Consider the following 24,043-nt stretch of genomic DNA (forward strand, 5'->3'; position numbering starts at 1 on the left):
CTGGACATACCGGGCGCTTCTTTCTCCTGTTCCCTTCATAGTTTCCATCCTAAAGCTTCTCGGGGTCTCTTTGCTCATGTCTCTGTTTTCGCCCACCCTTGGCCATTCGTCTCCGCCTTCTACATTGGCAGGACCTGGCTTTTCTAGCTACTTGGTTGTGTTCCTGGCCATCTTTAATGCTTTGTAAAATTTCATCCAAACTTAAAATTTACTTTGCAGCAAGAGTTCTTTCCACCTGTGGAAAATTCCAGGTCCTTTAAAGTTCTAGGAAGTGAAATTTTAGCATGGGTATGTGTGTAGCTGCTTTGTGTTCATGTCAAATCCCACTACAGCCTTATGAACAGAAGGGGGCATCTGTGTTATTACATATTGAAAGGAATGGGCTCTCAGGACTAAAAACTTTTTACCATATTAGGTTATATACCTTTAGAGGTGTTACCTGTGTAAGAAGTCTGTTTCCTCTTGCCAACAGTAATGCTGTACCCCCAAATTTTATGTTACCAGTTTTGGGTCTCTTTTATATAAAGCAAAGATGTGTTCATGCTTTCTCTTATTTTAAAGATTTTTACTGTCATAGTATTTTAACATACTTTGCACAGATAAAATTTAACTGATTGTTCCAATGCTATCTCCTTGTCATGTGGTTGAGCAGTGGAACAACAGCTACCCTGTGTGAAATATTTTTCAGTTACCACAGTGGTAATATTTGTGCCTTTTGCCGGTTTAACATTTTTTCTTTTTTCTTTTTGCTAATGTAATATGAAATCTTCTGAAGGAATTCATCTAAAATAACTCTTTATTTCAACAGGTTACTTTTGATCCAGAAGTATTTTTCAACATACTACTTCCTCCTATCATATTTTATGCAGGATATAGTCTGAAGAGAGTAAGTGTTTCTGTATTTCATGTACTTCGAACAGGCAGTTCTTTCCAGGTTCCCTCCCTCTTCTCTCTCCTTATCCTTTTGAGTTGCTGAAATTTATGTCTATATAAAAATCCTTTCTCTTATTTATTTCCTTTAATGAATAATGCATTTAATATAACCATAATACATTAGAATAAAAAACCCTTTTTTTAATAATTGCTGAGTATTGTAACACAGTGTAACTTTTTTTTTTTTTTTGTCAGAGACATTTCTTTCGAAACCTTGGGTCTATCCTAGCATACGCTTTTCTTGGAACCGCAATTTCTTGTTTCGTAATTGGGTGAGTACTTGAAGCTTAAAACACTTTAAGCCTTCAAATTATAATTTAAAAGTAATGCATATTTGATTTATGCAGTATTGTATTCTTGAATGTGTCTAAGGACTTTTGCAGTAAAATATATTCACACAGATAATAAGTTGAATTTTCCTTGAGGCTGAGGTATTACCATATTAAATAACATGAAGCAAATTTGGGATTAGTCAGAAAGTACTACAGTGGACTGATCTTCTGATCTTACTGTATTCTAACTTCTTTAACAGTTGATGTTTTTTCTAAAGTAGAAATATGTTTATTGAACAGATCAATAATGTATGGCTGTGTAACCCTGATGAAAGTAACTGGACAACTCGCGGGAGATTTTTACTTTACAGATTGCCTGCTGTTTGGTGCCATCGTATCGGCAACTGATCCAGGTATGTTTGACATGAAAGTGGAGCTTAAGTACTTAAGGCATACAGTGTTTTCCCATCAAAGCACATGTGGCTATTTCTTCCTTTGAAATGTAGAATTCAGGATTAGGTACCCCCCATATTACCATACTTTCCAATTGTGGAGAGAAAAATAAATAAAATTCATGGTTCCTTTTGGCTTAAGCACATATTTTTTTTCTTTTTATTTTATTTCCTCTTACTGGTCCACAATTTGATGCTGCTTAGACAAGGACTGTAAGGTATTTTCTTTAGAATTTTGGTTGGTCTCTATTCCCTAGTGACTGAGTATATGAGAAGATGAACTATATTCGTTAAGATGGGTAATAATTACACATTTCCTTTCAAGCTGCTAGAAAACAGCTCCCTTAAAATCTATTTATATTCAGCTACCTGCATTTAAGAGTAAGAAAAACAGTTTTTAAATGAGTGCTATAAGGCCGTTGTGCTACAATATATGTGATTTGGGGTCATTGGTGGGCTATACTATACGTTTAAGAACTGGGTTTTTTTAATGGGCTTTCGGATTATGAAATAGTTTTGATATTAGCATGTCTAGAAGATGAATTTAGTTGTGCTGAGTTAGGTTGTAGTTTTTCTAATATAGTACTGGTGAGCTTCACAGCTACATTCAAATTAAGAATTTAGAGAATGTGTAGGCTGAAGACTTTGGGATAAGAGCACAGACTGCATTTTTTGAACTAAGGACGCAAGTTTTCTTTTACTAGACTTCAGATCCTTGGTAGAGATTTGTTCTGTTTTACCTTTTGACCTTGTGTAAGTTAATAATCTTCTTTAATTATCATACAGCATAATTAAAGGTAGGATTCTAAGGTTATCTCTGCATTCCTATGTTAACTTTGATAACAGAGGGCATTATAAAAAGTAGGAAAATATGCTCTATACTCTGTAAGAGATGATCTTAAAAGCTCAGAGGACATTGTAGAGAGGCATTTGTGTAGTTTGGCATTTTTAAAACTGAAAATCACTTCACCTCCTTAAAGACAGGCAAGGATGCCCCTGTATTGTTTACAGCTGTTCCCATTATCAGTATGAAGATGGGATGGTTTTTCCAAGGTCTCTGTTTTCCGTGTTCTCTCAGTAGAAGCAAAGTCTTTGACTTTTCAAAAGACATCAGAAATCTGAGCCTGTTGGACTAGCTTCATTACTTAAAACTTCTGGTTTTGTCTTGGTGGGAGTATTGCCGGAATGGCTCAAGTAAAACTGTTTTGCTTATATAAAGCTGGATACTTATATTTCTTCTGAATTACAGGGGTATTTGCCCCTATAATAATTCTGTTACTTTGCCGTTGTTCACTTGATAGAAGTGTGAGCCATAGGTTCTCTTTTAAAAATTCTACAGCATTTCTCTTGCCCTCTCTTCTCCTTCTCTTGGTTAGCTTTTGTATCAGTATATTCCAGATGAAATGCTTTGCAGTAGAAACTATATCTTTTAAAATGCAAGCTTCCTGGTTTTTGGTTGGCATTTGAAGAGGCGCTCCCAACTCTGGTTATAATAATCTTTCATGTCTGCTTAGGTTTATTTAGCAAGAGAGCTATATATGACTCAGCAATTAAAGTTATAATGAAATTTCAATCTCTTCTGATTTTCAAAGAATCCTCATGTTTGTTGCCTAAGAGGTTTTTTTTTTTTTCTTCTCAAGCTATAATAGCCTGATAGTTGGCTTCTTATTAAGTTAAATATAGCAGCTGTAATTCTGGTCATAAATTTTAACCCAACCGAAAACCAAACTTGTGTTTTCATTTGCTACTGTCTTTGCTAACATGGCATGCTGGAAATTTGTAAGTCAAATAGAAGTGAGCTGTAAGAAAAAAAATGAAGTTTGCAGCAGGAAATGCTTTTCATAATAGTCTTCTTCATCGAAGATTAATGATCATCTGGTCTGTAAGAAATTCTGAATGTATTCTTTACGGAAAAGAAATGTACAAGACAAGACTTAGAATTGGCATGAAGAATGTAGGCCATCTCAGTCCTCCAAGGTTATTTGCAGCTGTTTGTAAGAGAGAGAAAGGAGATACTGCACATACACAGTTAGGGGAAAAGAAAAATATTGACATAAAATTACTGAATCTTTAATATGGTAGGAGAATGTTTATTAGGATTGAATTCTGAGATGAAGAAATGAATTTTTAAATAACTATTATGATCATCTATGGAGGGGAATATGTTATATTTGTAATATCTTAATATTCCTCTGACTCTTTCTGCTTGCCAGTGACTGTTCTTGCCATATTCCACGAGCTTCAAGTTGATGTTGAACTCTATGCACTTCTTTTTGGTGAAAGTGTCCTCAATGATGCTGTTGCCATAGTGCTATCTTCGTAAGTGTTCGTTTTCTTGTTACATTCTGTATATTGAATGTTAGGGTTCTAAGAACCAAAAGTCACTTATTGAGTGAAGTGCATTATGAAAGGAAACATTTGAAAAACTGAAGCATCTTTTTCCTGTTGAAGAAATATATACTTATAGATAACATGGAAAATGCAAGGAAGAAAAGGAAGAAAAAAAATGATATGTACTCCTAACACATAAGAAAATTACTATAAACATTCTAGGGCATTTTTTCAATTCTTTTTTTCTATGCATAGTATTTCTACGTAGTTGTGATTGTAGTGTATGTATAATTTTGTATTCTGTTTTCACATTGTAACATGGACTTTTTATTTGCTCATTAAATTTTTGGCATAGATATATATTCACATGATTCAAAAATCAAAACTATATAGAAACATATACATCGAAAAGTCACATTCTTAACTCCTGTACTCATCCACCTGTCCCCTGAGCCCCTTATAGGTAATCATTTTTATTAGTGTCTTGTGTATCATAGTATTTCTTTATTCAAATGCAAGCACACATATGAATAAAATATTATTTGCCTCTTACTTCTCATTTTAAAAGTAGCATGCTATGTATGTTCTATACCCACCTTTCTCTCACCTAACTGTATTCTGGAAATCTTTCTGTGTCAAAACAGGCAGTTTTCTCATTCTTTGTTTGCAGCCACATAGTATTCTATGTACCATACTGTGAACTGTACTATAGTTTATTTAATCAGTCTCTTATTGCTGAAAATAAGGGTTTTCAATCCTTTGCTATCCTAAATAATGCTGCAGTGATTAACCTTGAACTTAACCAGTTTTATACATACATAGGTATATTGGTAGGGTAAATTCCTGGAAGTGAGATTAGTGGGTTAAAGGGTAAATACATTTGTAATTTTGTTACATTGCTAAATTGCCTGTCAAAGGTATTATGCTCTTTTGCATTTTAACCACCACTAAATTATGGGAGTACGTATTTCCTCATAGCTTCACTGACAGAATATTTGCCAGACTTTTGTATTTTTGCCAATTTGATGATTGAGGAACACCCCGTAGTTTAATTTGTACTTCTCTTATTTATCATTTCAGAAACTTTTTAATTTTTAGAAGTGTTAAATAATATACTTTTTAAAGGCAATTAATGAAGATGAGCAACATTTTAATGTAATTATAGAAATTACTATACATGCAACTAGAAGATGTTTGAAGGTGAAAGAATGGGTCTGAATCTCTGAGGAACTTATTCCTGCCAGCTCCCTCCTACTAAGCAAATATCTAACCCTATAGATAGTTGCCTTTATTCCATACCAGAACTTTCTACAAGAGAGAAGTAAAAGCTCTTCACATTTCCTCTTTACTTTTATTTCCCTCATAAATTTCTACTTCATTAACTATAAAAGCACAGTCACTGACTCTAGTTTACATAACTTGATTGCTCCCATTGTCTTACTGCAAAGTGGAAAATTATCCTGAGATGTAACACTAATCCCTTAAATGTTATGTATGAAGATACGCAAAAGATTAGACCCTCTTTTGTGAATGTAATGTATGTAAATTCTACTCCCTCTGCCATATTTATTGCCAGAATTTTTTGCAGCTGTCTGCAATTAACGTAAATTTAATTTCAGAAATAAAGCCCAAAGGCTAGAACTAATATTGATGCTGAACGCATGTACCTTCAAGGATGATAGGTGCAAAGTAAAAGTTTTATATTATTCAAAGGGAGGAAGAAATGGATAGTGTGGTTATAACTTATGTGTTATAAAAAAGAAGCTGTAAAAAAAAAAAAGAAGCTGTAAATATTGTTGAAGTTTTCAGTACACAAGAGCGTGTAAGATCACCAGTGCTACCAGGCAAAGAGGATAGGATACTGCGGTTACTTTTAGCATCAATCCACCGTCCTAGATAATTATTCTGTTACTTAATCATCTTACTAATAAGTGTTCCTTCCTCATTGCCCTAATGGATTAAGAGCCAGGAAACTCTGTTCTGGTCCTGTCTTAAACTGATGTGCCCTGTGCCTTCCATTAATAAAGTAACTTATTTCCTGCAACTTTAAGAACAGTTGAATAGAGTTAAAAGAAAAAAAAAACTCATTAGAAAATTTTGAGCTTGGAGGTGTACATATCAGTGTTGGTGAAGAAAAAATCTGGCAGAAAGAGAATGCCCTTTCCATGACGCTTCTCACAAAAGGAGAATGACTTCTTGTCCTTCTGTTGCAGCCTTTCTCAAACAGGGTCCTGTGAGAGAATTAAGCCTTGTAGAGAATGACTCAAGTGATTCTTCTCTCAATTTTCCCAAGGATGGTACATAGATAGTACTATTCTGGATTCATAGGAGATAAGTTAACTCATTACATAGTCTGGTGGAATCTGGTGGAGAAGGACTGTATCTAGGGAGTATCAATACCAGGGAAATCATTAGCTGTGTAAGTGTCTGAATGCAGGTGAGCAAGTGAATTCCTGCTCGAAGGATGAAGGGAAACCCACTGTGTTGCTGACTTGGGGAGGTTACTAGGTGGAGTGCTCTGCATTGTTTTTCATCATCTTTTATTTGCCTTTTAAAAGTACATTAGATAGAAATAGTCTGCTTTGTGTTGAGTTCTGTTAGTTTGATGATTTTCTAATGTGTATATTCTGTAGAAACAGCATTGTACAAAGAAAGGGACCCTTTTCTGAGGGACCTCTGTTTGGCAATTAACAAGTTAAGATATCCCTTCTTGAAATTTATGTTGGAAGTTGTTTTTGTTTTTTGACCTGTTAACTTAGCAGTACTTTTTTTTTGTTAATATTACTACTTTTAATCTGGTGAGGGAGGAGTGAAACTGGTTCCCTTATATATTGCTGTATGAGGTGGAGCTATATGTACCGAGACAGTGTAATATGTATCTAGTTAGAGATGCGATCTAAGTCACCTAGTGTTTCTTTGAATGGATACACCATGATTACTCTGGAGACTTAAATTCACACTAACTTAAAATATGTTTTAAGGATCATTTGCATTTTATAAAATGTAAGCGTGAGTAAACACACATGATAGACAAACTTTAACTTTACTAGTTACTAGAGATATACATGTTAAATAAGTGGCCATTTTTACCTATGCACTTAACAAGAGAAACAATTGTTAATGAAGATAGTTACTGCTGGTAATTGTCTAGTGCAGTTGTTCTTACTGTATCACTTTTACATTGTTGTTAACATTGAAATTGGTATCACCTACTCTTTTGTATTTTATCTTTTGTCACTGTTTATGATAATGAAATTAATACATGTTTGTAACAAATACTCAAAGTACTTTACTTAGAAAGTAGAAAATTCCTGAAATTTCTGCTCTCAGAAATAATCCCTATTAAGATTTTCATCCAGACTTTTCCCATTAGGATATTAACATGCATGTAAATATTTTAATTTTTAAACAAAAAGAGGCATAGCACTACACATACTTTTCTGTAACTTGCTTTTTTCACTTGGACTTTGTACAATATTAATACCTCTAGTATCCCATTGTATGGATGCACTACAAATTTGCCTTTCCAGTCCCCTTTTGATTCATATTTGGTATTTTCTAATATTGTATTATTGTGAATAGCGTGTAAATTTCTGTGAATCCTTGAGAGTATCTCTGTAGGATATTATTTATAAGTAGAATTTCTAGGCCAATGGATATGATCACTAAAAAGACTGAGAGATATAGTCATATTTCCCTCCAAAAATGTAATGGAGATCGATTTGAAAGCTGTTTCTTGACATTAAAAGGAGCCATAGGTATAGTAATACCCTATTTCTTGGAATGTGGCACAGGGAAATAGTCCACAATTTGTGAAAAGCACAAATATGTTCTTTCACACTGTTATTTCTTTTTTTTTTAAGTGAAAGCAAGTCTATTTAGAGAGATAGACACTCCATAGATAGAGTGCAGTCTGTCTCACTCAGAATGGAAAATGACTTAGAAGGCAAGAGAGAGAGAGTGACCACGAGGTGCAGTTGTTAGGTTTTATGGGCTTGGTAATTTCATACACTAATGAGTAGTATTATTCTAACTACTCTGGGGAACAGGGCAGGGATTTCCAGCAATCAAGCCCCTGCCAGCTCTTTGACCTTTTATGGTCAGCCTACGAACTGTCATGGCACCTGTGGGTGTGCCATGAGACTCAAGGTCTACTGGAAGTCAAATCTTCCACCATCTTGGTTCTAACCAGTTTGTCCTGTCCTCAATTGCTGTGTCATTCCTTCAGTGGTTGTGCCCTGATCCCTTCTATCCTGTTTCATTCCCCTCTCAGACATTTTACTCTCATGATCTTATGGGGATGCAGAAGGGCCCACTGTTATTTATAGTAGAAAAAGATTAGAAGCAACTTATAAATGTCCAACAGTCAGGAAATGGTTAAATAAATTATGTTATATCTCTTTGGACCATTTTTGAAGTCTAACTACAGTTAGAGAGACTAATAATTGTTATGTCATTGTCATTTGAAAAAGCAGAATTCAGGACCGTATGTTCACTATGATTACAACTAAACATGAAAAAACATGTGTGTAGCAAAAAGAGGGGAAAGAAATACAGAAGGAAAATAAGAGACCTGTCAGAGTAGTGGAATGATGGGTTGATGTTTCCTCCTAAATTGTACGTTATATTACTCTCAGGATTTTTTTTAAAGTATTCCTGAAAATGTTGCTGCGTCAAGATAAAATATTGACTTATGTAGAAAAGACAAGTTAAGATTTCAAACCAGAGGCCAGCATTTGACTGGAAAGGAAGAAAACAAACCTCTCATCTGTTCTCAGCCCACCGTGCTTTTCCTATTTCCTTGTACATTTTAGCAATTAAAGAATATAACATAATTATTAGTGTGAATCTTGGATTTCCATGAACTACTCCAGGGAAAGCAGTCTCAGGAGGCATGGCATCAATATTTCGCTCTTGCCAGCATTTTGAAAACTGTCACCAGGGAGAAGGATTGTTGTTGTAGCAATATCCTTTCTTTCCTCTAGCCAGCTGCTATATTTCATGTTTATGTGTTCCAAATCTCATTTACAGTGGTGGGGCCCCTTGTGCGTAGGTAAGTTAGAATGGCGTTGAAGGCCATTTCACATTCACTAAAACAACACCACGTCTGCTACTCCCAAAATGATCTGGTCACTTTGAAGATTGAAATACACATTTTTAAAAATTTTCAGTTCAGATTGAGCCTAGATGCCATTACCAGAAATTCATGTTAGAGCTGTACTTTGATAAAATAGATAAAATGAGGGCATTTTAGTTTGGTTTTAGATTTTGTTTTGTTTTGTTTTTTAACTTAACCAGGAATATATGAAAAGAACTTGGTGTACATGGTATATTAAGGCCACTTTTTTAGCCTTGAGCCAGAAAAAAATCGTTGTAGTAATCACAGGGAGAATTCATTATATTCTTAGGAATGTATTTTTTTCTCCTTCTTTTCTTTGACATGTTTTGTATGATGTCTTTGAGTCTGGACTTATTATAAAAACACTGGTACCTCAATTAACTAAGAACTGACTTAGTAATGGCAGGCACTCCTGCCAGAGACCTGTTGGCAGCACTGATTTTCTCAGCTGTATTTGTTTCCTGTGGCAACTGTTTTAAAAGAAGTATTTTTAGACCAGGTTTGGACTGTGAGTTCAAGATGAAGAGTGTCCCTTGTAATTGCCTGTCTTGGCCTCTTAGAGAGTGACTTTCTTTCAGAAGTTTGAAGTGGAGAATCCACTAAAAGTACTGTTGAGTGGCTTCTAATTCCCTGGAAGGCCTTTCAAGCCCTTTTCCCCATAAAAGTCCATTTCAGTGAGTCACTAGATAGCAGGTATTCTAAAAGTTGAAAGGCTACTTCAGTCATCTCTTTTCTTCCCATAGGAAAAACAGAACATGGCCGAGTTGAGTGTTGAACAATATTCTTTATATTCTTATGCCTCTGTTGGAAGTACATGGAATTTCTCATTAGTTTGTTCACATTAGTATGTTAGGGCTTTCAGACACTCAATAACAGTAAGTCAAAAACAGAGTCACGAAAGGATAATACTACATAATATCTTGAGGCTGGACAGAAAGGCTTGGCACAGCCTTCATAGACAGGATCTTAAAATTAAAATGTTCTACCTTCTGAAATTGTCGTTTAAGAAAAGCTGAGTTTTCTTGCTGGCTGGATCCACTGCAGTGTGTCTGGATAACCTTTGGTCCTTATTTTGGCAATCCAAATCCAAAATTTTTGGTTTTTCCCCCACTCTGATTTCATCTTTGAAACTCTATAGTAAATAATGGATTTTTAATGTATTTATTTTATTATTTTTTAGATAATGTTTTAAAAGTAAAAGTTGCGCCTAGAAGTAAGAACAGTCTTTCTTTTGTAGCTCAATAGTAGCATACCAGCCAGCTGGAGACAACAGCCACACCTTTGATGTCACAGCCATGTTCAAGTCTATTGGAATTTTCCTTGGAATCTTCAGTGGCTCTTTCGCAATGGGTGCTGCTACCGGCGTGGTGACAGCTTTAATATCCTTTTATTATATTTATCTTTTGTTGTTAACTTCACCGAGTAATTGAATACTGTGTTCCGTGGTCTCTCCTAGTTCCATAATAATTGACATTGTGTTACAGTTATTAACCTTATAACCAAGTAGTTGGTGTGAAAACATCAGGCAATCATCTTTACCAATGAATAAATAAAAGAATTTCATTGTTTTGTGTGGGGCTCCATGTCCTCACTCACTACAAAAGTCTAATTAGACACAGTGACCCTTTAGGAGTGAATTTCAAGGTTGTAGACTAAATTGATAGAAAGGTAGGTATATTCCAGAGAGCTTCTAGGTGTTCTGTGCTGCTGTTCAGCCCGGCAGTCTTTTGCTCTTCATTTAATAGGAGAACTAGGAATGTTTGACCTTGATGCCAATTGAACAAAATAGGGCTTCCGGGTTAGGACAGATGGGAGTTCATCTCAGCTCTCACCGATTTTAACCTTTTGCTCTGGAGTCCTACGTACTGCCACTAGTTTGCTATTGGAAATACTGAGCAAGTCATTCTTGTATTTATTTTTTAAAAATCTTGATTACCTGCTGCATGCCACACGCTATGCCCTGTGTATCAAAGCTAAACAAGACAGACGTGGCCTCTGCCTTTTGGAGCTTCTGGTATAGAAGCGGTGATATTTCACCTCGTGGGACCTCAGCGTAGGAAGTAGAGGGCGAGGACAGCCGGAAAATGAGTGGGACTTGATGATCCCTAAAGAGCTTCCAGCTCTAAAACCTCCAGGGTACTTTCATATAAAACAAATACTTTTTCCGAAAATCTATTAGCATGCTATACTTCAGCTTTGTGCTGGAATTGACTTGTCTTAGGGCTTTTTACAGACCAACTGAGGCATAAAGGGACAGTGAAAAGAGTTCTGAAGAAGGACCCAAGACAGATAGCTTCTCTTCCCCAGCACAAGTTCCTTGAGGAGCTTAATTTCTGTGTTGTAGTACACACTTGTTGAGATGAAGGTAGAGTCCAGCCTGAGATTTACCACAGCTTGACACAGGTCCCTCCGCTGGCAACTAACAGATACTTGTTAGAGTGAGCGAGTGATGCCTGTTTCTTCCTCATGGAATGCTGCGCACCGCAGAGGTGTTGGAGGATTAGATAAACATGGAATCTCATGGAAATGATATATTTTTCATAAATGTAAATTGCTGTAATTACAGAAGCTGTCTTGCCTTGGGTCACGAATTACTAGAAGTGGGCATGTTGTGTATCTGCTCTGTCACCCCCATCCTTTTCTGTCCTTTCTGTTCTTTACTGGGTGCTTCCTAGTGAGGCACATGATACCCATAAGACAACTGGATGCACTAAGCTGTAGGACTTCTTAACCAAAGGGAAGGCTGCTGACTCCTTCATACAGTGCTTAGAGTCAGAGTTTCTTCACTTTCCTGCCTCCTTATTCTGTGCCTTTTGTGCTAGAGAGACTAGAGAACCCTTCTTTTGCTTTCATGGTTGCCTTGCTTTGACTTATTTTGTTCTAGCCACATTTCTGTATTACGAGATCTTGTTATCAACCTTGACAGTGTGACGTGACAAAATTCACCAAATTACGGGAGTTCCAGTTGCTGGAGACAGGCCTGTTCTTCCTGATGTCCTGGAGCACCTTCCTCTTGGCTGAAGCATGGGGTTTCACAGGTAGGTTACTTTCTCCTTTTAATTGTAAACTTTACAAGGAGTGACTTCACCAGTCATTTTTTTTCCTTCAGGTGGACCAACTAGTATTTGAGCCTCTGATATTTGAGCATACTTGTTAGGGTTGAGATTTATGCTGTCCCTTTAGAATGTAAAAGATTTTCAGTGGAAGCAGTTCCTCTCAATAAAGTAAGTCACAACTGAAAATTTTAATCCTAAGCATATAATTTACTTCTGTAAAATAAGAGCCTCAGTATTAAAGTTAGGAACTCTCCTTTTATGTGAACTTGGATCTCATTGTTTTTCTAGGTGTAGTTGCAGTGTTGTTTTGTGGCATCACACAGGCCCATTATACATACAATAATTTGTCCACGGAGTCTCAGCATAGAACTAAACAGGTAAGAGAAACTTTATAGTTTGTGAATGAACTTCTCCTCTTTGCAGCGAAACAAATACAAATCTTTGTTTTGTTTTTTTACTGAAAAATAATCTTTGATCTGTTCCAAGTGATGTCTACTCATTTCAGCTCTTGTTTCATTGACTCCAGAAATAGATGGGATTGGCAGGTTGAAGGGTGACAGCTTTTAGGGTAGAGATAGGTCAGCAGAATATTATCAGACTGTTATTATTGTGGCTCCAGTGGTCAGTCAGATAGCTTTCTTTCCTTGTGTTCCTAATCCAATGGCTTCTTTTCCTTCCAGTTTTATGGAGATACAAGTAACTTACAGCACTGTTTAAGTTTAAGATGAACAGAATAATGATGTGACTTACATACATCATGAAAGGATGACCACAATAAGTTTAGTGAACATCCATCATCTCATACAGATACAAAATAAATAAATGGAAAATGTTTTTTTTTCTTGTGATGAGAACTCTTAGGATACTTTCTTAACACCTTTCACATATAACATACAGCAGTGTTAATTATATTTACCATGTTGTACATTATGTCCCTGGTACTTATTTATCTTCTAACTGAAAGTTTGTACATTTTGACCACCTTCATCCAGTTTCCCCATACCCCCATCCTCCACCTCTGATAATCACAAATTGGATCTCTTTTTCTATGAGTCTGTTTATTTGTTTTTGAAGTATAATTGACCTACAACTCTATGTTACTTCCTGTTACACAACATAGTGATTTGGTTTTTCTATACATTTCAAAATGGTCACCACGGTAAGTCTAGGTTTGATATGTCACCATTCAAAGATATTGCATAGTTAATGACTATATTCCCCACACTGTACATTTCATCCCCATGACTCATTTACTTTGCAACTTGAAGTTTTTACCTCTTAATCTCCATCATCTATTTCTTTTCTTCCCCTCCCCCCTCCCCTCTGGCAACCACCTGTTTGTTCTCTGTATCTATGACTCCATTTCTGTTTTGTTGTATTTATTCATTTGTTTTGGCTTTTAGATTCCATGTGTAAGTGAGATCATATAATATTTGTCTTTCTCTGACTTATTTCACTTAGCATAATACCCTCTGGGTCCATCCGTGTTGTCACAGATGGCAAGATTTCATTCTTTTTAATGGCTGAGTGATATTCCATTGTGTGTGTGTGTGTGTGTGTGTGTGTATAAAATCAAAGAAATAGAAATAATGTAGAAGAATGTGGGTGTGTATACACACACACACACACACACACATCATCATCACATCTTCTTTATCCAGTCATCTATTGATGGGCAGTTAGGTTGCCTCTACATCTTGGCTATTGTAAATGCTGCAGTGAACATTGGGTGCGTGTATTTGCTGATCTCCTAAGTTCAAATGCATTTTAACAACCCTGCTTTTTTATCCCTCCCCCCACATTTACTGTTTTTTGACATTATATTTTACATCCTTTTGTTTTGTGTATTCCTTAACTATTTATTGCAGCTATAGATGATTTTACTACTTTTGTCTTTTGACCTTCCTACTAGCGTTAGATGTGGTTGATTTACTACCTTTATTGTATATTTGCCTTTACCAATGAGACTTCTCCTTCATAATTTTCATGCTTCTAGTTGTGGCCTTTTCATCACAGTGATGTGTATGAGTGGAGGTGGGTGGGCATCAGGGTGGGGTACAGAGCATAAGACTATAATATGTGAGTCCTTGCTCCCTCAGTGAGGGCTAAGACCCATGTAAAAAGTGAAACCATATGGCAAGGTGGTGTTGTGAGAATTGACATGAAGAACTCTATGCTGGGATAAAGAATTTGAACTGGCTCTTACAGCCTGTGAAGAGGGAAGGGTCTTGGAACTGCTGTATTTAGAGAGATTCATTGGGTAGGGGTATAGACGGTAGGGGTGGCACGTATAGCAGTTAGGGCCCTTTTGCAGCATTATGGATGGAAAGTGATGAAAATTAGACTAAGGCAGTGGCAGGGACAGCAAGAAACATTCCAAAAGAAAAATTGACAGAGTTTGGAGGAGGAGGATAAGAATGACTGAATACAGGGATTGGAGAAGGGAAACTGATTGGGGAAGTGAAGAGGTAACATTTCTGGATTTTTCTGTGGGACCAGAAATGTCATCTCTCATTTGCTCCCCTCTGAATCACATATTTTTGGGGATATACATGAACTTAACATATTTGAAGTGTATGTTTCATTATCTTAGTAATACTTATGTTTCAAATTATGTAACTTAATTTATTTGCTGGACTAACCTTCTAAAATTTCGTTTCAGTTGTTTGAGCTTCTCAATTTCTTGGCAGAGAATTTCATCTTCTCCTACATGGGACTGACACTGTTCACCTTCCAGAACCATGTCTTTAACCCGACCTTTGTAGTAGGGGCATTTGTATCCTTTGTCATGCATTCTATTATGAAAACTTTTTTTTTAAGTGAGATTTGCATGTGTTTTCTGGAGGGGTGGTTGATAAGAATACATTTAAATATATAAAAATTTCCTCCGTGTGAAACAAATAAGGAGTTCAACCCTTTTGTCCATTCTAGTCTATTTCCACTTTTGTTTACTGCACAAACAATACTGGCAGATTGGAATGACAGAAAAAGGTCTCCTACCATCCTGCCAGCCACGAAAGATAAAACTGTCTGTCCTCTATTACTGAAGGGAAGAAAGAGGGGGTGGATGGTGGGGAGCAGTTTGCAGTGTGTGCCACAGGGCAGTGGTTGAAAGATGATGAAAGATTGAAGGAGGCTTGCACTCTCTCTCTCTCTCTCTCTCGCTCGCTCTCTCTCTCTCTCTCTCTCAAATTTTTAAAATCCAGCTGAAAAGGAGAAGCTGAGTACATGAAAGAGAGCAATCAGTAGTACCAGCCTCATGAGAAGGCAGGAGGAGATGGAGTCCAAGGCACGTGGGGAAACACTGGGCTTCAGTGGGAGGAAGCTCAGTTCCGCCATTGTTCCAGGAGAGGGTTAGGGTTTGTAGAGATGAAGGTACATTTGCAAGATGGCATTCCTGTCTGATAACTTCTATTTTTATCTGTAAAGTAGGAGGTGAGATCTGCTGCTGAAAGTGAGATAGGAACAGGTGGCCTATCAGTTATCTATTATGTAACAAATTACCCTAAAATTTAGCAGCTTGAAACAACAAACATGTATTCTTTCACATGGCTTCTGAGATTCTGCAGTCCAGGGGCAGCTCAGCTGGGTGGTTCTGGCTCAAGGATCCTTGTGAGGCTGCAGTCGTGCTCTGGGCCGGGACTGCACTCTCGAGACTTGACTGTGGATGGAGGAGCCCCAGGCTGACTCACATGGCTGTTAGCTGGAGGCTTCAGTTCTTCTCCACATGGACCTCTCCGTGGGACAGCTTCCCTCAGTGGAGGCGAGCTGAGAGCACCAAGATGGAGGCCAAAGTGCCTTTTACAGCCTAATCTTGGAGGTGACATCCCATCATCCCTTTTGCCGTGTTCTATTGGTTGCACAGATGGACCCTGGTACAGTGTGAGCAGAGACTACAGAAGGGTGGACTAGTAGGGACCCTCTAGGAGGCTGGCTTCCATGGGTGGTAGGAGTTTTGAGGAGAAGGTTTGGAAATAGTTGTTGCAGAGAGTGGGACAGTGAATTGACCAAAGAAATGCAGTAGGATTGCTGAGCAGTGTTGGGGACCCATTTCAGTTTGAGGGGTTAGTATTAGCAGTAGAATCAGTCTGCCCTGTTGTATGACTCTGTCCAGGAGAGTCTCTATAAGCACAGAGAAAATAGATAGTCGTGTCAAGTTGGTGCAATGAAAACACCGAGAGGGACGAGTGAATGTAAGGTATTGGAAAGAGTATTATTAAAGATGTGGCTAAGAAAGGAAGTGAAGAAGGGAGAAGACTGAGTATTTGAGGCAAAAGTAGAGGGATCTTTGGACTGGAGGTCCCAGCGAGGTGGGAGAATGATCCAAGATGGATGAACGTGGAACATAGAAAGATTGTGATCAGAGAGAGGGCTGTTTGAATTAGCGACTTCCAAAAGAAGTAGTATTTTTCAAAAACCACCTCGGAATGAAGATTCTGCCAAAAGAGATTAGCAGAAATATTTTTTAATTAAAACTCTAAGTAGGATCTCTGTTAGAAAGTGAAGTATTACTGAAATGCCATTCTGCAGAGTCTTAGTCTTCTGAGAATGAACTTCAGGCAAAAAAGATAAAGCCATATTAATTAAAAAAAAAAAAGAGCCTTAGCTGGAAGACTCCCATGAGATCAGTAACTTCATATCCTGCTCGTCTTTGAGAAATTTTTGAGCATTCAAGTGGCTTGGTCCACTAGACTTATCCAGAAATAAGGCTAAATATTCTCTGTAGGTTTCTGAGTCTGTTAGGAACTGAAGTTCCTCAATACAGAATCCTACCATGAAAACTGACTCTTACCAGGAGAGAATTGTTCTCTTGCTGGCTGTATTACTTAAGATGTAAGTTTAGTTTCATGTGACAAAGACCTAAATTAACTGAGGTTTAAACAAAGTGGAAGTTTCTTTCTTTCTCATGTAAAAGTCTGGACTGATGCAGCAGCTCTGCTCCACAGAGTCATCAGGGACCCAAGCAGCCTTCTTGCAACCATCCTTAGGGAGTGGCCCTTGTTCTTAGGGTCCAAGGTTGCTTACCCCTATGTCTGCCAATTCCCTTTGAGGACACGAGCCACAAAATGCACACATCACTTCCACTTAACATCCACTGGTTACACCTACCTGCCAGGGAGGCTGGGAATTACATTCTTTATCTAGGTGGCAGCGTGCTCAGATGAAAATTGGAGATGAGAGGGAGGAGTATGTGCTCCTACTAAAGGAATGAAGAATAGATACTGGGGGTATAATTAGCAGTTGATGCCACATTGGCCCACATGTTTTGTTGTTACTGTTTTATTTTCTTTTGCTTTTTTTTTCAGGGAATCACTGTTTTTAATAACCTTCATATTCTAAAATAGTTCTAGATTTACAGAAAAATTGTGAAGGTAATACAGAAAGTTCTCACATACCCACACCCAATTTCCCCTATTATTAGCATCTTACCTTAGCATGGTATACTTGTGACAATTAATAAACCAGTATTGATACGTTACTATTAACTAAAGTTCATGTTTTATTCAGATCCCCAAAGTTTCTCCCTAATGTCCAAAGTCCCAGCCAGGCTGCCACGTTTCATTGAATCATCATGCCTCCAGAGGTTCCAGTTGACCGTGACAGTTTCTCAGACATTCCTTGTTTTCGATGACCTTTGACAAGTTTGAGGGGGTGCTGCTCAGGTATTTTCCATAATGTCCCACAGCTGGAATGTGTCTGATGTTCTCCCCATGATTAGACTGGGGTTGTGCATTCTTTAGAAGGAAGACCACAGAAGTAAGTACCATTCTCATGGCATCATATCAAGGATACATACTTATTAGCATGTAAATAATGTTGGTGTTCATCTTAATCACCTGGCCTAGATAGTGTGTGTCAGGTTGCTGTATATATGTATGTGTATAGATATTAACATAGGTAACCATCCCTATTTCTATTAAGCCAAAGGCAAGTTCATACCAGTGTCTCCAACTCTAATCCATTACCACATGGGTAATTCTAGCCTCCTCCTCTTGCTGATCAGTAAACTCCCGTTCCAACAGTGGGAAACCTGACTCCCACCTTCCACCCTCCATTACTTGTTCCATTCCAGCATACATGGCAGTGTCCGGATCGTTACCCAGTGCTCCATGGGAAACAGCTTTATCAATGAGCATGTTAATACTTCTGCGTAGTTCCTTTTACCTTTACTCCTACAGACTCCCCCCCATTTCTAAAGTTACTCAGGTCAGCACTGTTTCCCCTCATCTTGCTTTGTTTTTAATCTTAGATTTCTCCTTTGTATTCCTTTCAGAAAGTGAGGTGGAGACTGTCTTAGAACCCCTGAAATAAAAATTGTATTTGTAAAGGAAGAGCATCTATAGACAGCAAACTGGAGAAAAAGACACTAAGATTCATTTCTAGTTAAAACCATTCTAAATTCTCATCAAGACTTCCCTTTGAAGCAAAGTGGAACTGTAGACTCAGAGGAAGACGCTAGAGCTGGCAGGAATGTCAGCGGTATGAGGTGTCAGAGCTGCCCTGACCTTTGTTCTGAGGAATCAAGGGCAAGTTTAGCCAGTGTTACTCTTTCCCCGACCAACATTGACAATTAAAATGAACTACCCTGTTATATTAGTAATCTTAAGATTATGCCAGAGAAGCTCTGCTTTGAATCATGTTTCTATTCATCTCATGAATTTCCTATATGTTAGACCTGCATAGTCCAGTTTGGTAGCAGCTAACCACATGTGATCATTTACATTTAAGTTTATTAAAATGAAATTTGATGAAAATCCTCAGTTCCTCAGTCACACTAGCCACACTTCAGGCACTCACCATGTTGGACAGTGCAGATACAGAACTGTCGTGGCAGACGACGGAATGCAAAGGCTGTGTGTTAGAATCTGAGCTCCCTAAGATAGTCTTTCACCACCCTGAATGTGTAATCTAAAGAATGTTAATAATAAAAATAATTATCCTTAACCTATTAATAATTTTAGATTGCTATTTTCTTGGGAAGAGCTGCCAATATTTACCCATTGTCCCTCTTACTTAATTTGGGTAGAAGAAGTAAGATTGGATCCAATTTTCAACACATGATGATGTTTGCTGGTAAGTTGTAACTCCCTCTCTTGCCTATTCCAAGAAACAACTCACCGTGCATATACTAGCTTGATTTTAAACGGAAATGATAATGCTAGTAATGTAAGACTCCCTTAAACATTGAAGTTGCAGCCTCCGATAGAAAATTCTTTTTAAAAGTGTTCCATTCCCTTCTTTGGGAATTTTTTTCATGTTCTGGTTCTAAATTCCTGGTTCAGAACTATGTCATGTGTGGTGAAGAAGATAAACCCCTTTTCACACAAAAACCTGTATGTGAATGTTTATGGCAATTCTATTTGTAATTGCCAAAACATACAAACAGCCCACTTGTCTGTCTTCCAATGAGAGAGGGAATAAGCAAACTGTGGTACAGCCACGCCACGGAATCCTACTCAGCACTAAAAAGAATAAACTGTTGATCCACACGACAACGTGGATGAACCTCTGAGGCACTGTGCTGAGTGAAAGAAGCCAGTCTCAAGTGGTTACATACTGTAGGCTCCATTTACACGACATTCCCAAAAAGACAAAAGCATAGCAACGCAGAACAGGTCAGTGGTTGCTAGGGGTTTGCTAGGTGACAGGGAGGTTAGACTAAAAATAGGCAGCACAAAGGAATTTGCTGGGGGGAGGCAATGAAACCATTCTGTGTCTTGGTTGTGATAGGTGGTCACACACCTCTGTACTCATGGACCTGTACACCCAAAAGAGTAGACTTTAGTGTAAGTAAATTTTAAAATAGATTTCAATAAATTGTTAAATGATCAATGCCTGTGGGTGTCATCTACTAATTCTTTTTCTGTTTGTATATACTTGTGTACGTTAATATATATTACACATCTGTTCATGCTCCTCTAAGTTCTCAGAATGTGCCTTATTTCTCTGAATTTATGAAGCTCACACTGTCCTCCTTCATTCCCTTGTAGGCCTTCGTGGCGCAATGGCATTTGCCTTGGCCATTCGAGATACTGCCACTTACGCCCGGCAAATGATGTTCAGCACCACACTTCTGATCGTGTTCTTTACTGTGTGGGTATTTGGTGGCGGCACCACTGCCATGCTGTCGTGCTTGCATATCAGGTAAGTTGTGACTGGGGACCTCCTTTTAATATTAAGTTATAATTCAGGTTATTTTGCCTTTAATCATGAGAAAATTTTAAGCTTTAACCAATGTATAATATTCATTTCTTCCTTTTAACAAGTATATAACGTGTAGTAGAGGGAAAAAATGGAAAATATGTAAAAGAAAAATAAAAACTGTTGTTAACACTTTGAGGGCTGTTTTGCCAGACCTCTTGGCTGTGCATTGTATTTTTTTTTAACAAAAAGGGGCAACACTACAGGTACTCTTCTTTTAACTTTTTTTTGGGGGGGGGTCGGGGGGAGGTAATTAGGTATTTATTTATATAGAGGGCCTGGGGATTGAACCCAGGATCTCATGCATGCTAAGCATACACTCTACCACTGAGCTAGACCCTCCTCCCTACTACAGGTACTCTTGTAAACTGATTTTTATATGTAATATAGCATGGACATTTATGTTAGTAAATATCATTATTTTAATGGCTGCATATATTATAACTTATTAACCAAATTCCTACCATTGGACTTTTGTATTGTTTCTAGGATTATGCCATTACTGTTAACAACTGAGGATTTCACTATTACCATTACCATTAACAGTGTAACACTTGTAAATGCATACACCATTGTGCACTTGTTTATTTCCTTCGGATGCATTCCTAGAAGTGGAATTGCTTGATCAAAGGATATGCATATATTTAAGGCTTTTGATCCGTATCACCAGATTGGATCAAAAATTTCCTTCTGTCTGGAATGTATGAGGCAGTCCGGTTTATCTCAGCCCCAATCAATGACAAGATATTGTCATTCTTTCTCATCTTTATGATCTGCACTGTTTCTGACCTGACAATCCGAGGGCAAGATTGTGAGGTCTTAGTCTCAATGGCACGCTAGTTAATGTATTCAGTTGGACAGCTCCCTCGTATCTCAGGAGTCCTGCGTTTGTTTCCATGGGTACAGCAGTCTGTGTTGCTAAAGCCTTTGTAGATTTCACTTCTGTGTTTGCTGAAACATCATAGACCTTAAGCGCTGCTGAGCTTCCAGAATATGTGGGGTTCATTAGAGAAAATAGTATTTCACATTTTATAGACTCTGTTCTCCATTTTTTTTCATTCTATTATGCCTTTCTTTTAACATTCTAAATAGCAACCAGCCCTTAATCAGACCTGGAATGTTGTTATTATTGTCTTTATCTCTCTTTACTATTGAAATACCTTTTTTAAATTCCAGTGCTGTTATTGTAGATAATTGAAAATACACAGAAATAATGTTCTTATAACCCTGATTATTACCTCAGGGAGTGCCTGACATTTGCTGAGCACCTACTGTATGCTGGACATTGTGCAAAGTGCATTTTTCATATTTCTCTAATCACAATAGCTCCGTTTTACAAGTGAGGAAATAGAGGGTTAAAAAGTTTCTAAGTAGTGTAACAGCTCTTTTAGAATTTGTCTAGCAGGCTTTCCGCACTGGAAAGCCCAAAAAAACAAAAACAAAAACAAAAACAAAAACAAAAAAAAAAGTTTCTAAGTTATTCAAGGTCATACAAACTATGAAATGGTGGACAGAGAAGCCACCAGTCTCACTTAATTTTTCCTAGATTGCTGCATCAAGAAATAAGGCAGTCAATAAAAAATTTTTTTTAAATGAGGTAGTCAATTTTGGAAGGATTAAACTCCTTTTTCTCAAGAGCTTGTGAATAAAGTCTTCCTTATTTTACTAAGACGAACTAAACTAAATGTAAGATAATTTAGGAAAAATAACACTTTTAAATTAAATGGAGTCTTAGTGTTTAAGTAGAATCAGTTCTCTTCCCTAACTGCCTTCCACACAAACCAAACAAAATACGCATGCTTACCTGCCCCCCAGAAAAAACCCACCTACTCACATGAAGTCAAATCCAACTCCCCAGATTTGCACATTCCTTGGCCCATCTTGTCTGTCCGATAGTAGTTTGGCATTTAACTGTATACATTACCTTACAGTCAGGTTCCTAACTGGTTGCTATTGTTGTTGTTAGGGGTTTTTTTTTTTTTTGGCCTCTTTTCAAACAGAGGAATTTAAGTTTCTCTTACCTCCCCCTAAATTTGTCTAGTACAGTTTTGAGGATACTGATAAATCCTTCAGTTTTAAGGTTCATGCAGGATTAAACTTGACTTTGAGTTCTTGCCCCTTCATTTATTAATTTTGTGACCTTGAGCAAGTTCTTTAACCTTTCTAAGCCTCAGTTTCCTCATCTGTAGTGTCTGTGATAGTACATACCTCCCAGGGTTGTTGCAAGGATTCAGTGAGCTCATATCTGTAAAGCTCTTAGCACAGCATTTCAACTGTGCCTCTTATTCATTCATTCGATAAATACTGTTTGAGCACCAACCATGTTTTGAGGTGCTGTTTTAAGCTCTAACTTAGTGGTTCTCAACTGGGGATGGTTCCCCCTACAAGGGACACTTGGCAGTGTCTGGAGATATTTTTGATTGTCACAATCAAAGAGAGGAGGCTGCTACTGGCATCTCATTGGTAAAGGCCAAGGATGCTGCTGAACGTCCTACAGTGCACAGAGCAGCCCCCATAGCAAAGAATGATCTGGGCCAAAATGCTGGTAATGTGAAGGTTAAGAGACCCTGTTCTGGAGAGGGACAGTGGTAGTAATAACATTGAAAAGTCCCTGGTCTCATTAAGTCTATACTTCAGTGGGAGAAGACAGCCAGTAAACTAGCAAGCAAATAAGTGAAGATGACCACTTTAGATAGTATTAAATGCCATGATGGCAAACGGGGTAGTGTGACGGTAGCTGGGGGTAGAATGTGTTTTATCTAGAAGTGGAGATCAGGAAGGTTCTCTGCGAGATTACATGTGAGCTCAGTCTACCTGAATGACAAGATATTGCCAGTTAAACAGTGAGCAGGAAGACGAGCAGTCTAGGCAGAGGGGAGAGCAAGTGCAAAGGCCCTGAGGCAGGAACAAACTTAGCCTGTTGAATGAAAACAAAAAAGCCTGCCTAGCTGGAATATACTGATCAAAGGATAGATAGGAAATGAGGTGGGCAGGGATTGGCAAACGTGTCCTGTAAAGGGCCAGAGTAAAAATTTTAGGGTTTGAAGGCCTTACGGTCTCTGTCTCAACTACTCAACTCTAGCGTGAAAGCCCCCAAAGACAATATGTAAATCAGTTGCCATGGCTGTGTTCCCACAAGACCTGATTCACAAAAGCAGAATGTGTACCGATGTGGCCTGTGGGCTGTAGTTTGTGGACCCCTGCTCTCAGATCTTGTAGGACATGGTAAGGAGTTTTAATTTTACAATCCAGTTGGCAGTCTTACAGGATTTGAAAGCAAGAGAGTGACACAATCTATTTACAGTGTAAAAGGATCACTCCAGCTGTTGTGTGAACAACAGATCCTCAGGGAGTTAGAGCCAGCCAGCTCTTCCTACGTCCTTCCGCGCAGTTTGTGCCAGTCACGTTTGGCTCCTTGTCATTCACCACACATATCTGCACTTCCCCAACTCCAAGACTTTGCTCATACTGTTGCCTCTGCCTGGAATTCTCTTTCTTTCCCTGAAAATGACACCACTCCAGTGCCTCCTCCCTCTGCCCTCTTCTTTCCTAGCAGAACCACACTTCCGTTTGCTTAAGATGAGGTATCTCTATTATAGCACTTGTTTCAGTCAGCCCTGTAATGACAGTATTGTTACAAGAGCTACCATTCAGCGAGTGTCAGGGATGTATCAGACA

The 24,043-nt window shown here is 38.0% G+C and overlaps 1 protein-coding gene and 1 pseudogene across 1 annotated transcript in view; both read left to right on the forward strand.

Moving 5' to 3' along the window:
• SLC9A6 (solute carrier family 9 member A6) overlaps positions 1–24,043 on the forward strand; it is a 50,588-nt gene that overhangs the window by 10,039 nt on the left and 16,506 nt on the right. Inside the window, exons 3-12 of the mRNA XM_010952510.3 lie at positions 809–886; positions 1,129–1,205; positions 1,506–1,618; positions 3,871–3,976; positions 10,345–10,486; positions 12,040–12,145; positions 12,452–12,540; positions 14,826–14,939; positions 19,126–19,237; positions 20,155–20,308. Of these exons, the coding sequence (XP_010950812.2) occupies positions 809–886; positions 1,129–1,205; positions 1,506–1,618; positions 3,871–3,976; positions 10,345–10,486; positions 12,040–12,145; positions 12,452–12,540; positions 14,826–14,939; positions 19,126–19,237; positions 20,155–20,308 (1,091 nt within the window). The remainder of the gene's footprint in view (positions 1–808; positions 887–1,128; positions 1,206–1,505; positions 1,619–3,870; positions 3,977–10,344; positions 10,487–12,039; positions 12,146–12,451; positions 12,541–14,825; positions 14,940–19,125; positions 19,238–20,154; positions 20,309–24,043) is intronic.
• LOC123616167 (U7 small nuclear RNA) lies at positions 21,737–21,793 on the forward strand (annotated as a pseudogene).

Source organism: Camelus bactrianus, chromosome X, assembly GCF_048773025.1.
Source record: "Camelus bactrianus isolate YW-2024 breed Bactrian camel chromosome X, ASM4877302v1, whole genome shotgun sequence".
Lineage (NCBI taxonomy): Eukaryota > Metazoa > Chordata > Mammalia > Artiodactyla > Camelidae > Camelus > Camelus bactrianus.